At 32.5% G+C, this 17,026-nt stretch overlaps 1 protein-coding gene across 3 annotated transcripts; it reads right to left on the bottom strand.

The window, feature by feature from the left end:
• Positions 1–249: 249 nt before the first annotated feature.
• On the bottom strand, positions 250–16,245 carry LOC124359431. Of its 3 annotated transcripts, none has more exons than XM_046812170.1 (4): positions 16,007–16,245; positions 9,361–9,487; positions 3,048–3,303; positions 250–1,726 (listed from the first exon to the last, which is right to left on the bottom strand). In XM_046812170.1, the coding sequence occupies exons 2-4, from the start codon at positions 9,481–9,483 to the stop codon at positions 1,533–1,535; spliced, it is 573 nt and encodes a 190-aa protein (XP_046668126.1). In that variant the 5' UTR covers positions 9,484–9,487; positions 16,007–16,245; the 3' UTR covers positions 250–1,532. The 3 variants fall into 3 exon arrangements, with proteins under 3 accessions (XP_046668126.1, XP_046668127.1, XP_046668125.1); XM_046812171.1 differs by lacking the exon at positions 16,007–16,245 and adding an exon at positions 15,800–15,964; XM_046812169.1 differs by lacking the exon at positions 16,007–16,245 and adding an exon at positions 15,632–15,778.
• Between the last annotated feature and the right edge of the window lie 781 nt (positions 16,246–17,026).

The following is a 17,026-nucleotide window of genomic DNA, read 5'->3' as shown; positions in this document are numbered from 1 at the left end:
CATGTGAAGGATATCTTAGTAGCTTTTACCATTTATAGTGAAACCATCATTTATCACTTGGGCTGAGACAGTATCAGTTCCAGCAGAAGTCTTAGGTGGTGGGTTTTTTTATTATGTCTCCAATTTCCTTTTTATCTTTATAGACAAAGTTTAGTAGTGCAGCATTTGCCGTTGCTTCTGTGAAAGTTATAGGTCTTTTAGAATAACTAGTTGTAGAAGAGAAAACTTAGGAACATTAACAAAGGAAGATTACATTTAAACACTTTTTTTAATAATAATAAAACAAAGTTTGTACCATCTTCAGTCGTCTTCTATATCTTACATGAAAAGTATTGGGATCAAACAAAATATGAGCAATACTTATTTACAAATTAATGTATAAATCATTATATAATAATTAAAAGAACCATCAAGTTGAATAGGCAACTGTTACGTTTCTTTCTTGTACACTATTTCTAGAAAGAACTCTTATTGTAATAACTGACTAAAAATGTCAGTGAACAATTTAAAATATCAATATATACAACATAACTGTAAATATTAACAAATACCTGAATTACAACTGATAAGTTGAACCTGTAGTGTGCTTGTATGTGCATGAAGTATTTACATAAGTAATAATCTTATAATTTATTACTGTTTATCCAAGCATTTTTTAATTCAATTTAATTTATAGTAACATTATAAAAAACAATAAAAACAAAACATATACACAAAAACAACTTTAACATGTGATGCTTTAACAACTACCATAAAAATGGTACTGTTTATTCAACAGAACAATATCAAATTTAACCATACAAATAACATATTAGACAATTAGATATCTTTTGTTCTATGCCGAGTCATCAAATTATGAATAATTTTCATTGTAAACACAATGTATAATGTATATTTAAAGCCTTCGCTAAATCTGAATAGTGTGTATATACTATTCACCAGTTATGCAGTTTTCTTTTTTATTTACCATATTATAAAATCTGAAAATATATTTGACTATACTAAATGGATAAAACATTCATAGATATGTTTAAAATCTTTATAATGCAACAATATAACTTATACAAATTTACAAACAATAATCATAATTTTTATTTATTTTATATTGATTTCAATGGACAATCCCCACTCAATAAACTATTGAATAAGTACGCAAGGGCTGAGTGAGACAGTTCACTACTCAGTACAAGCAGCCTGCTCCGTTACTCACTCTCTTGTCCCTTTGGCTTCTCTCCTCTAAGGGAAGGAACACAATGAAAAACTTACAGGGCTTGTTGCGTTTTTAACAGTATTTTCTGGTCTTTTCCAGGTGATTTATTCTAATCCTGTTCTATCGCTTGTAGTAATGCTGTCTCCAGTTGCATTGGTGTTTTATATGTCTTTTAGGCTTCAACACCTAAGTGCTCAAACTCTCACTTTGCAAACATGAAACTAACAGCGATTTAATAATTACTTTAAAAGCGTATTTTAACGTTTTATGGACCTACAGTACCAGACATGGTTTTAACATAAAATATTGCTATAATATTTTGTTACAAGATTTTGTAGTCATAATATGCAACAAAAAGAGGTAAAAATTCATTATCATTGTATTTAACATAAATGTTTCGACTCTCGTCGATGCAGGTGTCAATGTGCTGTGGAATCGTGTTGGTATGCGGTTGTCCAGTAAACGTACCAGAACAGCTAACTAAAACTTTGCAGACAATGATTGCTCTTTTTACTCCTGTGAACAAATTTAAAAAATTATAAGATATATAATATGATTTATTTTATTACAATAAAATAATGAATAGGGTTATTCCCTTATTTCTAAAATTGTAATGTTTTCTAGGACTTGATCTAAAACCATCTGAAAATGGGTTATTCATATTATGTTTTATGAATATAAATAAACATATACAATTTTCAATTGTAATAATTTTGCGAAAACAAAATATCTAGATAGCTATTTGCCTGCAAATTTTATACAGTTTATAAAACATATAAAATTTGTTGCATTATTTAGAATAATACAGAAGTAGCAACACAAATGTGAAAAAGTGCATAAAACTGAAAAAGCTTAATTCTATTATGTTTCATATGATTCTCGTTATAAAAATTTGGAATACACAGAGAAAAATATCATGTTGTATATCTTTCTTTCTCAATGAATGTCTAAATATTGACATTTGACATTTTACTAAACTCAGACTATATGCTAATAAATTTTATTCATAGTCAGATAGATATATGCTAGATAGGCTATTCTAAAGGAAAAGTACAGTTTAGACCTAGAGTAAAAACAAACATTTCAGTAAAACTTTATTCTTCCTACTAACTATTTATTCATAGAAACAATAGCACAAGCATTAAGTAAAATCACAATACTATTGTAGCTATGATAGGAATGATTGATTCAATTAATTGGAATGTTGAATTTAACTCAATTTTACCTTTCGCTCACTCAAGTCTGTGACAGCGTCATATTTCAGATACTGAACTGAGCAGAATATAAAATAAAACTAAAATCAACATTCGCACAAGACTAAATTTTGATATTACACCATAAATTACCAAATGAACACAATACAATTTAAGTTTTCCAATCTGTCAAAATGGCTGACTTTGCAAAACAATGTTGTATTTCAAATGTCCTGGTATAAAACCAACAAAGAAAACTAAATATATAATGTTTTAAGTAGCGCTACAATCAAGTCAATAGATTCATACTTCATTCTATAAGAAATTAGAGTCAGCACTTGATTACCACAAGGAGGGTAAGAGAAATTGTTGCTTTTTAGATGGATAGATGCATCATTTTCATAAGTTAACTGTTTTCTTTCTTTTAAAGACACGATGTATGACAATATCCCATGAATTTATTTTTCTTAACACAAATCAAAACTAACATTTTTGGGCCAGGTTCTTTTTTTCAAGAACTTTTTGAACTGAAAACTGCCATTAAAAACCAACATAATACTGTTTTCCCATATGAAATCAAACTCATCTATGGCAAAAATGTAATCCAACCAATCTGTAACCAAAATTAAATTTAAATAACTTACCACAGTTGGGGTTGCAAATGCTATTAGCACGCATGGCATCTGTGGAGAAATATGTTCCAGAACCGAACGCACGCCTGGTTACTCGTCTCCAGTCCAGATTGTCTTTGATAATAGAATGGATGTTTTCCTGGCTTGTTACGTGCAGGAGGTTCAGCTCCTTACAGAAGCCATGTCGGGAGATATACTCTGCTTTGGTAAGCTGATACATGCCCTCAAGGAAATTATTGTTCACTTTTCCCACGTGATAGATATCCAACTATTAAAAAATAAACAATTACTCTTTTTGAAGTGATAATTTTCTTTAATTAACATTATGTTAACACTTTTGGACAATAAGTGGCTACCATATCACTGAGGTTTAAGGTTGAATAATTGTGTATCGACTTTTTTATGAACATAGATTTGTTAGTGCAATTTAGATACAGAATGTATTGTACCAATTTAATATTATTTGTATTTATTTTAATATAAATAATTATTATATGTATTATACATAAAGTGTAAGATCTTTGTCTTTGATTTGTATTCTTTATGTCATTGTCAGGACTAAATTATTAATAAAATTAGCTTACAGATGACCAAACCATATTTTATGAAGAAAAACAATCACTTAATAAAAATAAATTAGAACACTTAAATTTTCATATACATTCTAGTTCTCTCCAGACAAAACTTACTTATTTCAAGGTTTATTTGGAAATGAATAATTTATGATAAACCAATACATTTATGCTTATTAGGATAGGTTAAACTAATTATACTGAATGTAAGATCATTTTTTCACAACTCATAAGGCTCTTGTGTGTGTGTGTGTGTGTGTGTGTGTGTGTGTGTGTGTGTGTGTGTGTGTGTGTGTGTGTGTGTGTAAGTGTGTGTGCACGCGCGTGCGCACATGATTTTTGTTGCAAGAAGTGATCTATCAGAAATTGACTTGGATTGTGAATTAATGGAAACTAATGAGACAATAGACAATATTCTTTACTAAACAATATTATTGAGATATGGTATAGAGTCAAAAGCATGTATTCATGTAAATTGTAGCACTTTTCAGAATAATAGGTTTCAGAATAGCTATAGTCAAGTCAAAGATTGTCGTTCCATGAGTAGAATTCCCCGTGTTAGATATATAGCATAGTGTTGGTTCTATGGCCAATCTTGAAGGATTCTCTTCATGGTTCTTGGGTTGTATTCTTTCGGGTTGTCAGGCAGCCTCATTCCAGCATAGGACGGCTTTTTTTCGAATAAGGCAGTTCGGTGAAAAGGGAGTGTATACTCTGTTTGTCTGGTAAAGTGATGGCTTTGTTCTGCAGTGCATAATGGTTTCCAGAACAATGATAGAGGACACTGTCAATAATTTCCAGTCTTTAAATACATTTCTGCAGCTTTATCTGGGTCCTATTCCTGCCATTATCCTTAGTGCTTTCTTCTGCATAACTAGGACACAAAGAAGATTTCCAACCGAAGAACCACTCCAGACAGTTATTCCGTAGCATAAGCGGCTTTCAAAAAGTGCATGGTAGGCAATTTTCATGGCTTCAGAACTACTGGTCTGTTTATTTCTCTTCAGTGTGAATAGATCTGAGACAAGTTTAAGGCATGTGTTGTCTAGGTGACTTTTCCAACTCAGCCTCTCATCAAGTGTTATGTCTAGATGTTAAACATCGTCAAATGCTTGGAGGCCTGGCAGTTCACTTATATGAGCTTCTTTACTACCAAAGGATATTGGTTTTGTTTTATTCTCATTGAGAACAAGATCATTTTTAAGTGATTTTTTTAGTGATCATGTGACCAAACTGAAGTCTATGAACAAGTCTATTTCTAGTTGATTAGTATCATTATTAGCTGTGAGTAGCACAGTGTCATCCCTGTACATCAGCATTTTACAATATTCTCTTCGATGTTCTGGGAATTCGTTAATGAAGAATATGAATAGGACTGGTCCAAGGACTGAGCCTTGTGGAGCCCCTCTTTTAACTGGTTTAGACTAGACTGAACTATACTTGTGAGCCCATTGACTGTTTCTTTTAGTTCCACTGTCTGACTTTGTCACTTCAGGTAGCTTTCGAACCACTGGAGTGCTGTTGGTTGGGTCCAATTTTTTTTAAGTTTAGTCAGTATGAGATTGTCCTAGGCAGATAAAAGCCTTACTAAGGTCAAGGAATAGAGTAGTTACAGTGTTATTTGTTTCTGTGTTGTCAATTATTAGCTCAATAAGGTCAATAATTGCAGTAGTGATGGATTTACTAGAGTGGATAAACTATGCTGCTTGTCAGTTAGTAATTTGTTACTTCTTTAATACTCTATAAATCTAGTAATTATAATTTTTTCTACAAGTGCTAATGTTTTGGGGGTCCCCTTGTCTGAGTTTTGGATAGATTTGACCTATTTTTAGTTTATAATTATTGAAAAAAAAATGTAAGTGTATCTGTAGGAACTGCTTGAAGGTTTTGAGTGATTGTGGATGAATAGTTGTTTATATTGTTGGCTTTAAGTGTTTCTCTCACTGTTAATGATATTCCAGATAGCTTTGGATTTATTGTCCGCTTCTTGTATGTATGTAGTGTTGGCTTCTTGCCTGCTCCATTTAAGTTCTCGGCCATATGCTTCCTTCTTTGTTGCAGTAACATGTTTGTCATTTCCACGTACAACAGTAGGAATTTGTTTTGTGTATTTAAGAATTCTTCTTTGAGGGTTGGAATTTCCTTTAGTGTAATCGATTCATTGTCCTTTTTTTTGTTTCACCCAAGACATTCTTAGGGCATGTCTGGTCGAGTGCAATTTTGATTTTTGCACAGAAGTGTAGGTAGACTTCATCTACATCTTGTGTAGAAATTTACAGGTTTCTAGGCTTCTGATGATAGTAAATGTTTTAGGGACAGTAGGTTGCTATGGGTAAGTTGTCTTTCTAAAATGTAGGATTTTCTCTGTCTTCATAGGCACGTTTAGTAGACAAAATTGCCTAGCCTAGTATGGTCCGAGAGTACCATTATATAATTCTCCTCCAAATCTGAACATCCAATGTCAACTGAGGACACTGAAGCCTTAGTAATTCTTGGTAGGTGGTAGATCAATTCCGTGGATGTTATATCCCTTTAGTAGTTCGTCCAGTGCTTTCTGATCTCTTGAAAGCTCTTAAAGGTTGTCAATATTTATCTCACCCATTAAAAGTTTGTTACCACTTGAGGTTGGAATTTGTCAAGGACTTCAGGTAAGAGATAAGAGGGGCTTCGTGGAGCATAGTGTCAAGGTTGGAACCTGGTGGTCAGTATACTACCAATACACATAAGTATTTTTTTGGCTTATTTTTATGGCTGAGACTTTGCATGTCATCTCAATAATGTGTTCTTCTAGTTCCAGACTTTTTACTTTATAAGCATGTTGGTTGTGCTTGTATACAGCGATGCCTCCTTTCATGAGTTCATTCATACCATGTGCGCTGAATAGTATGTGTCTGCCAGTCTGGCGTGTTTGTTGTATTCTTTTAATCTGTGCTCTGTATTACAATATCTGGATTTTTATAGAGCAGCAGATATTCTAATGTTCTATTTTGTTGACAATTCTGTCCATACTTTGGTATAATAAAAGGACATGTCTAGCCTAGCTTCAGATTTGGCTATGGGTAGTGGTTTTTTTGGGTTTGCATTGTCTAAACAATCCTGTGGGAGAAAGGTTTCTGTCTTATCTGATGTCTGGTGGGAATCTGGTGTTGTTCAGGGACAATTGTGACTATGGGTACTGTAGCAGCTTTTTCGTAGTTATAGTGTTTAGTTAAGACCAAACACTATAAATATTGTTCAAAAGTTCTCAAAACTTTCTTGGCTGTCTTTTGAGTTTTTTTTTGCATTTAAGAGTAGATCCTTTAATGTCTTTAGGTTTAACTTGGACAGATAAAACTGAGGGGTTGATTGGTTGGGATTGTGATTGTCGGTTTAAAAGTTGAATTTCTTATTTTCAGTGACAAGTCAACTGGTTCTTCGCTTTGGATCTGTTGACTGGTGGGGCAGTGGTAATTAAAAGTTATACCCATTCTTGGACAGTAGCCAATATTTCAACTTGCTGGGACTTCATTTGGGTTAACTATAATGTTGGGGACTCAATACTTAGCGAGTTTTCATCACCCATTGTTTGAGTTGCTGTGCTGATGTTATTGTTTAGCCCTGCAAGCATTAATATTGTTTTAAAGTTGTCAGTCTGAGTTGCAATATCCTTGATTACTTTTAAGCAAAGACTGTCAGTGCGTTTATCAAGAGTGCTAATAGTACTGATTATTGAATTCTGTTGGCCATTTCTAGTAACTCCAGTTGTTTTGTTATGTTGTGTGGGCTCTCAGGGTTCAGACAAGTTACTTTTATCTAGTTCCTGCTTATTCTTGTTCTGTTCATGTAGTCTGCATCAAGTCTTTATTGACCTCTTTTTTTACAGAAATTGCACAGCAAACAAACCTATCTGCATAGCAGACAATTGATTTTGGTGTACTTTCTGATAAATGTCGGCTCAAATCCTGGCTTCCCACCAGCCAACAAGATTTTTGGGCTCATAATATGGATGGGATGAATACAAACACCTAATACAAGTTTGTATTGATTGTGGTGCTGAAATGGAAAAGCAAGAGAGAGTCATGATGATAACTCCTCAGCACACTGATGAATGAGAAATTTCTCACAGGTGAGGAACCAAATTAAAACCAAAATGTGTGGTGGATTATAACAAGGCTAAATCTTTCATAGATTTGTCCAATAAAATGGTTTTATACACAAGGTGTCTTCAAAACTGTGTTAAGTGGTATAAGGAAGTAATGTTTGAACTCCTACTAACACAGCAGTGATGAACGCACTTCTTTTATACAGCCTTGTAAACGAAAAAGAAACGCAAATCACCCAGTTCAAATATGAAATCACAGTTTCTTTTAATTGATACCAAATAAGGAGAGGACGATAAAACACAAGTTACAAGAACTCTCAAATATAAGCTTACTGAACTCCAGGGCCCTAAACGTTCAACCCATCGATGTTGTGGTAACTGCTACAAAACTCTGTCAAAGTATTATTGTAGTAAACATGCCCAGAAACACTGTAAGAGAGTAACAACAAAATGTGACATGTACAATCTGTGTTTTTGCTTGAACTGCTTCAAAGCAATTCATAAAAGCCCATTCATGTAATATTAGTGCGTAATCTAAAATTATGACTACAATTAAAATGTACTTAATACCATAAATTATTTTACTCATAATCTAAATGTACAAGACTACAAAAGTTTTATGGTTATCATTATTACTCATGTAATAAAAAAAAACTTAAAACTGGATTTATTCCTATCGTGTAAACCGCAATAAACAGAAGCCAAATTTTTAGCCTATTTTCTTAGAGCTGTAAAATTGTTATCCATTTACCATTTGCCTTTTTTCTCTTCAACTAACAAGCTTTCAGGTAATATAAATATACTTGTTGAAATATTTTACTTAAAAGTTAAAAAAATAAATAACCTGAGAGCCATCAATGGTCCTCATGGCACAGAAAAAGTTCATAAAATTAGTCCTTGGCCCACAGATGCAGCAAACATATATTCCCATTGGCCTTAAAAGAGCTTACTCTCTAGCATATAAGACATGCTTTTCGGGTTAGTCAAATGTATAACAGTGTTATCAAACTAGGAAGATAATTTTCAATTATTTTAGAAATATTTCATTGATTAGTGAATTTTGAGCACTGATATGAAAATTTTACTTCTATATACAACTACATGCTTTACTAAATATTATGAGCATCAAAAAGCACAAGGTATCAAATATTAACTACCTCATTTGCTTTCCTTAAATTACAATCTTGTGCCGTACATCTTAATTAAAAAATGTTTAGAAAATAAAATCTACATTTTATTTCCTGCATAAATGAACTGATGCATAAACAACAGTTTTATTTGAAATTTAAATGGTGTACAGCTATTCTTGTAGCCTTTAGTCAGTGAAGTGTAAGTTGAGGCGTGTCGGAAAAACAGTAACAGACAAGTGATTTAGCTAACGCTTACCTTCTCTGAACACTGTTGCATAGAAATATGTTAGGCTTACCTGATGTCTTCTTCATTGACCAGCGTTGCTGGATTGAAAGCGTCACAATAAAATAAATAACTAACTAAATTTTACTATGTACACTATTTACAAATGCAAGTGGCGGCAAGGCTAGGCTATGCTGCTCGCGTTCCCGAAAAAATCTCTGACTGAGTAGAGAGGGTTGGTCAGGGACCACTTCCTAAGCCTGCATTCAAAGTTCCTGCTCTCAAGAGCTACACTCTCTGCTTATATTCAGATACTTACATTAGGCATAGTGTCGTGTATCAGTCCCTTCACATATTCTTCTTCCAAGTACAAAGCTTCTGTGCAAGTCTCTTCAGATCTGTTTCTATTTTCTTTCTCCAATATTTTTAGCAGTTCTGCCATTTTTCTGCACATCAAAACACATTACAAGTTTTATGAGTCATTCTTTTGTATAATATAGTTAGTTTTCTAGGTAGGAAATGAGAATATTTAATAGCCATTTCACTCTAATCCTTCTTGAAGTAAAGTTTAAAGTTCATGGTATTTGGTATTGCAATTTTTGAGACTACAGTAACTTCTACTTAATTTTAAAGATCAGTAGAGCGAAAGAGATGAGTTCGAGAACAAAATGTCTTCCAGTGAGCCACTCAAGATTCTTTATTCGTCATTAGATATCAGTTCTGTTACAACAGACTTCATCAGCATTCAAACAATACAAGTAGAATAAAAACAAATCAAAATAAATAAAATTAGCATTAAAATAATAGTAAAAGTTGACAAAATAAGATTCTAATGGTGTTTTGTATTGGTAAAGCTGAAGATAAATTACACAATCAGTCTATAATACACATAAGAATGGATGATGGATTATTGTCAATACCTGAAGACAGTGTGAGTTTCAATGAGGTTAAAATACTATGTATTTCCTTAAAAGTTGTAGGTGTGAGATTTTTGTAAAATCTTCTCTGCAATGGTAGAAAAGTAATCATTTTTTATGATTACACCAATTGTGATTGACACCTTGTAAATTGACGCTTTACGCCAATTGTAAGGTGTCTTCATCTTTTTTCCAATGACGTTTAGAGAGGAAAGGTGGGAGAACGAGTTTTTGGAGCTTATTCACTGTTTATAATTCTCCAAACTGCTTTACTTTTGTTCGATGCTTCAGATATCTATTGTGCATTCAAGGTTTTATGGATACTTATTAATCTTTTTTATTGCCAAATGTCTTCTTACTTATATTAGCTACAAGCCTATCTTCTTCCTTATCACTCAGGATATACTTTTGCTTGGTATCTAGAAAACAATTTTTAAATACAATCCCTTCTAGGTCAAAATATTTCTTCTGAATTTTACTTGGACCTCAAGACTTTTTCTGGGTAAATTATTTCGATCACTACCACAATAGTATTTATAACCTGAGAGGAGCCCTCATCTGTTGCACCCCTCACTCTGTCCCATGTTTGGATTTCCAATAGATTCTTAAGCTGTTTTAAATTTCACTCATTGAGTTGATCTTTGATGGCTTCAAGTTTTGATGGAGTTTTTATTTTGCAGTATTGGCCTGTGTGATTTAAAATTCCAGTATTCATGATCTCAACTGCAGTATGATCTAAAGGCATGTAACAGGAAAAGAGATTGATGAGATTGAATTCATTGTAGTTCTTGTTGTTTCTTTATTTCATTGAGTTTGTTGTTTTCTCTTTCTTTTTCCCATCCCAGTCAATGTTGAAGTCTCCTACAATACAAATTGAGCTGTTGGCACTTGGAGGTCAGTACAGACTAACTATGTACAGCCAATTGTTCTTAAGATTTGAACCTTAACTTCTGCTACTTCTAAAACTAGCTCTGCACTGTGTTCACTTGTTAAAATTTCTTTGGTTGTATTGTCCATAATACTAAATTTAAATATGGCCACTCCTTCCTTGTTATGATCAAGGGATCCTACCAAATACAACTACAAGGCTGTAATTGATTAGTTTCACAGTCAACATTGTATCTGCATGTAGCTCATGTTCTGAGTAAGATTTGAATTTTGAAAAGTTCTGAATCAAGTTCTCCTCAAATAGCTTATCTCTCAAAGATGTCGGTTTTTGTTAGAATTGGATTTAGGAGTGGAGAATTCATGGATGTATCAAACTGTAAAGATGAACCATTTTGTTCCAAATTGTAATTTAATTGTTCAGTCAAAGTGAGTTTGTAAAGTTTTTTAGACATGGATTTGTTGGCTCCCTCAGTAGTATTTTTGATCAGATTTTTTGTCAGGGTTTGACTGACTCCTTCATTCAAGTGGTGATTACCTCTTCAAGTTATTTCCGCTAGTTAAAACTCCTGGCTATTCAGTAAGCCAGTCCATATTTTTGATGAAACACTCCTCATATGTCTTTCCTTCTCTGAGTGACTGAGCAGTATATGGTGGAGAGATGTTTTCCTATTATGGGTTTTTGTAACAAGTGAATGAGTTTCATCTTTGTTTATAGTAGTTGGATACTGTTTTAGGATATTAATGTTCTGCTGGTAAGGACTGTTGAGTAACCCTGTTTTTCCAGAATAAGGTAGCATGGTTAGCTTGCTTTTGACATTTTGTACAGGAGTGCTAAAGTGATTCTTCTTTCTAAGTTTCCTTTTTGCATTACTCTTCTTAAAGTAAGAGGAAATTAATTGAGTAAACTTGAGGTACACCAATTTGAATATTTTGTAGGTCCGAGATATTTTATGTTTTTAAATACGATCTTAATAAGTCAAATTCTACATCCTTCACTTCACAATAGTGCAACTTATTTATTAGTAAATCATGGAAAATACTGTTAAATACCTTGGACAAATCAATCAATGGTTTATATGATAGAATTTGATTCTCCAAGTTATCTATAATAACATGAATTTCTATGTTGAAGATGGAGCTTTGTTGTGCTAATCCTGTTTGTGTTAATGTTTTCAATTGTTTCAGGTGTTGTCTTTGACTTTTTCTCATGTTTCTTTTTGCTTTTATAAAACATACATTCAACAAAATCTCATCTATCTCCATTAAAAATATCAACATGTTTTATATACTGAAGTTCTTTTTTACTCTTTCTTCTGATGGAGGTGTATTTAATAATCTAAAAATAATAAATTAAAGCTGCTCTTTTTTGTGCTGGTGGATGATTTGATTCATTTGTTATAAAATTATCAGTGTTGGTTGGTTTACAGTATGTATCAAACTATAATAATTGCTTTTTGATAACAATGCTGTTGTATCTGTTTGAAATAAAATAGGTTTTTGAACAGAAAACCATCTTCATTCCTATGCATAGATTAATTAGAAGCATGTAATCTTCAATAATTTCTTTGCATGTTAAATCTACTGATTGAAGACAATCCCGTGATACTTGAACTATAATCTTTACAGGTACATTAGGTTATAGAAGAGTAACATCAAAAGATACTATGTAATTCATCATTTTAAATTTCAATATTATTGTTTTACTAATTTTAAAAATTCTGTTTTTTATCACCAATGGTGGAAATTGTGGTAACTTTATGTTCATTGATGAAACTATAAGTCTATTGTGAACTTTTAATAAACAGTATAATTGAGGTAGAATTGGGTTTATATTACAAGCTTTTTATAAATTTTATTATTGATCAGTAATGGTGATAAAAACCCAAAATGAATTAAAAACATCACTCAATCCATATGTGGTAACAATACTCAAATACCTGGTGATGAAACTAGTACAAATATAAACATTTTACAATCACTGGATTGTGTGTAGCAATGATAAAATCTAACTATAAAGTACCCAACGATTACAAAAAAAGAATTTTACGACCTCACAAGTCCAAGAAAAAGTTCAATTAGAAAATGTACAACTAAACTTTTATTCAAAAAATTAAATTCTGTAATTCTTTAACTACGGAATAAGCAATCCTGTTAACTTTTTATTAAAATTGAAATGCAATGTGATGACGGATTTTAAAGGGATACAAATTGTAAGATATAATTGGAGTTTTGATTGGCCGATTGGTTTACCCATAAAAATCGCTCAAATTCAGAGATATATAATTTCTGGGCCAACAGTAAGGAAGCCAGTAAAACCCTATACAAAAATTAAATGAAAACACTAATGCAGAAGTCCATCAAATTTTGACTGGGCAACTGAACAAAAATTTGGAAAAAACTATACCTACTACATCAAAAGAACTATTAATCACTATTTCATAATTCAACTAGAATACCAAAGTTTTATAGAGATGATTCAAAAGGACAAAAGCTCCACTCAGAATCTCTTAAAAACTTCCAACTTCATTCACCAAAACATAAATGAGCTTAGAAAAAAAACATCGACTAAACCACTATTAATGTGCCTTCAGAAAACTGTTTAGCTTTAATTTCAGTTAAAGTTCTAACAATTTAATGCAAGTTATGCATGTCCTATGATGAATATTTAAAAAGACAATCACATTGGCCATTGACTGTTCTACAAAGGACACTAGGGCCGATTATAGCTGTTGCTGGCAGTTCTAAGTATGATCAGTAGGGCCACACCAATTGATCCTTGGCAGCCAAAGAGTAAGTCACTGGTAACTTCTGATTTTAAAGCTTAATTTTTCTGATTTTAAACAAATGACTAGATGAATACACATTCTCATTCTTAAAAATATGATGTTTAGTTTTATAATGAATAACTTCTTGTAAATCTTATAACCCCTACACAGTTTTTATTAATTATTGAAATTAATCATCTTTTCAGCACTGTAACTCCCATTTCATTCCATGTCCTACTTTGTTTCCGATAAGTGTTCTCCCAAACCCTTGTAATGGGCATGGTAAATCGGATAAAATACACTGTTCGGGGAAACATAATAGACTCCTTAATAACTTTATGGATCTAAATTTAAAAAATATCTCCTGGAAGATAAAGACATTGAAAGAATTGTCCAGAAAGAATTTTGTCCTGCTGGCGAAAATTTCAAAACGAGGTTGGAGGCAGTTTCTGTCACTGCTAGCTGTCCAATCAGTTTGTCTTTTTATGATTCTGGTGTTATTTTTTTAAGAGAAAATAATGAATAGAATATAGGCCAGTAAAAACATATTATATGTAAATAATTGCTTCATTTCATTAGTTAATAACTGATTTTTTATTTTCAAAAAAAGAAGGCTGTTATGTTTACGTTTCACATTACATCATGTATCTTTTTTAATTTTTAGACATATCACAACACATGAGTATTTAATAGTATTTATTCACTTCTTAATATTTTAAAGGATAAACGAGTCTGACAGTTTGTGATACAAATAACGCAAGTTTATCAACATTGTAGTTGTAGTCATAATTCAAATGCCACACAAATGATTTTACATTGCTTTATATTAAAAAAATACATTAAATTAAAAACACAGCTACCTTAAATTAATTGTAAATAATTATTTTAAAAATTAGTTTCTATTCAATAGGTTAGGTATTTCGGTACTTTGGGATTATACCGACCACACCAGTATGAAGAACACAAAAATAGAAATTTATAGAAACAAACATGATAGAACGAAAAAACAACTCTTCAATTACAAAATTACAAACTTACAAGCATTTCCAGGTATTGTGATCGGTATTGTTGTCGCTGTTATCTTATCTTTCTCGAGAATCCTGATTACGGCAGGCCGCGCGGCATCACGTGATTTGCACGGTACATCATTGCCTTTCCATTACAATTCAATTTATATTTCTGATTAGCCCCTCTAGAATTTGATATTTTACTGATAGGTACTATCTCGAGGGATGTTTTTCTTTCGTCGACATCAGCGCGGGGCAGCACCGAAGGTGCTGTCAATGCCCGCGCTGATGGCCGGAGGCACTCGCATTTTGGGTGGCGGAATGTGATCAAGAATAAAAACAAGTTTTGAGTGTTTTTTTAATAAAAAGTTTAGTTTGGTAAATGTTTGTTTTTGTTGAATTTTTGTGTTTGGAGAAATGTAGAGGTAAAACACGGAAGTACAACAAAGCGATGCAACCAGCTGAACGGGCGGCGAGACTCTGCAATCACGTTATCTACTAGACGCTCGACTTTGACCTCTGTCTGAGGATGGGGAGGTGTTTGCGATAAGACAATTCCTGTTTTATATTGACGAAATATTGTTCTACGCTAATCTAGTAATCAGTAGAAACGAAATGTGAAATAACGATTCATGTCTGGGTGTGGTCGGTATAATCCCAAAGTACCGGTATTTCTAATCGATTATTTAGTTCGCTGTTTCCGATTGGTGGCCGCTTATTATGCTGCAGCCTTTAAGCAACTCGAGTAATGTATAAGACGTATACTCATATATTTCAATATGAATTCATAAATCTCTTACACAAAGCTTAAAAATGTACATCACAAAATAAAAAATTATCGTCTCTAACTTAGAAGGTTATTATCGACCTCTTTCTTGTTACTGTATTAGGTTAGGCCAATTATTACCATAAAGGTGTGTTCATGAATAATGACTTATCAAACAGGATATAATAATTATAACTACTGTTAATATATATATATACCCAACGTAAAAACGAATAACCATACTCACCCTCTAACAATGCTACGTATACGACCAAAATAAACAAAACGGACTAGGCCTACTTAGTACAAACAACAGAGCCATAATTATTGACATCCCTTCAAATTAAACTAACCAATCACACAATCCAAAGCGTAACTTAAATTAACACAAAGAGTAAAATAAAAATGTATATACCATTTTTAACAACATTTTATTTATTTACAATCTGTTGAATTTGAGAAGAACAGTAAGTAAATATTATATACAGGAACAACATTAACATTTAAATTGAGTTAGATTTTAACCATTGTTAACACTAACATAATTAATTCAAGAACCTAAAAGGTAGACCCAGGTTCGGTGAAGTCTGTACACATTTTTAGAATTATCAAGTAGATTTACCGCAAGGTGGTTTGGATGATCTAATCTTGAAAAATAAATGCGACTTAATAAGTAATGAGATGCTCAAATACTATCTTTATGGACTGACAAAATTGCAGTATCATCTGCGAAAGTTGAATTTTGAGTATATTCATTTTTTGGGAGGTCAGCGATTTAGAGTAAGTATAAAAATGGACCAAGTACATTTCCTTGAGGAACTCCGGATTCTATTGAATGTAGCTGAGTAAGAACATCTTGGCACTTTATTTGAAAAGATCGGTTTGAAAGACATGATTTTAGTATTGAAAAATAGAGTGAGGCAAAAACGTCTTAATTTTATAGTAGACCAGTATGCCACACCTTATCAAACGTCTGACTGACGTCTAAAAAGGTAGCCGAACAATACATTTTATTTTCTAAGCACTCCCGTATCATTTCAACTAGTCTGCCATGTTTTCTCCTAAAACAAAACTGATGAGCAGGTACTACAGAATCTTCATCAATAATTGATTAATTATTAATGATTGCAGTCACCTCAGAAGAAGCTTTTTTAACAGTTTTGAAATAATATGTAAGAGGCTTATTGGTCTGTATGAGATCAGCTGGGTGAGGGGCTTCCCTGATTTTTGGATGACAGTTAGCTGGGCTCTTTTAAATTGAATGGGTATGTATCCTAATCTCAGTATGGCGTTAAATAAGAATGTTAAGAATATAATCGCTTTTCTTGGACGTTCTTTCAGTGTTTTTCCAGTAATACAGTCATAGCCAAGAAACTTATATGAGGATTGAGATTGTGAGTTATAACTGAGCGAACCTATTGTGGTTTGAATTTTCATAACGGGAAATTGTATTTCCTCTTTGTTGTTTACAAAGTTGTTCGGAAAGATTGGTGAAATATTCTGGCAATGCCTCAGATTTTTCAATGTTACTTTTGCCCACTTTCCATCAGTTTTTAAAATAGAGGAAACTGATATCTTAGGCTGCTTAATTCTTTTAGTTACTTTCTATAACGAATAGTCTGTAGCTTCAATTGCTGAGAGA

Source organism: Homalodisca vitripennis, chromosome 4 (genome assembly GCF_021130785.1).
Source record: "Homalodisca vitripennis isolate AUS2020 chromosome 4, UT_GWSS_2.1, whole genome shotgun sequence".
Taxonomy (NCBI): Eukaryota; Metazoa; Arthropoda; class Insecta; order Hemiptera; family Cicadellidae; genus Homalodisca; species Homalodisca vitripennis.
Note: the sequence above shows the minus strand (reverse complement) of the source record. Positions and strands in the feature narration are given on the sequence as shown.

What these genes read in the sequence shown, in the direction of transcription:
- LOC124359431 (XM_046812170.1), bottom strand. Translation starts at nt 9,483, where the DNA reads ATGGCAGAACTGCTAAAAATATTGGAGAAAGAAAATAGAAACAGATCT. An exon ending in TACACGACACTATGCCTAAT is followed by an intron (nt 3,304 to 9,360) that starts GTAAGTATCTGA and finishes ATTTTTTAATAG; the next exon opens with TTGGATATCTATCACGTGGG. An exon ending in CATTTGCAACCCCAACTGTG is followed by an intron (nt 1,727 to 3,047) that starts GTAAGTTATTTA and finishes ATTTGTTCACAG; the next exon opens with GAGTAAAAAGAGCAATCATT.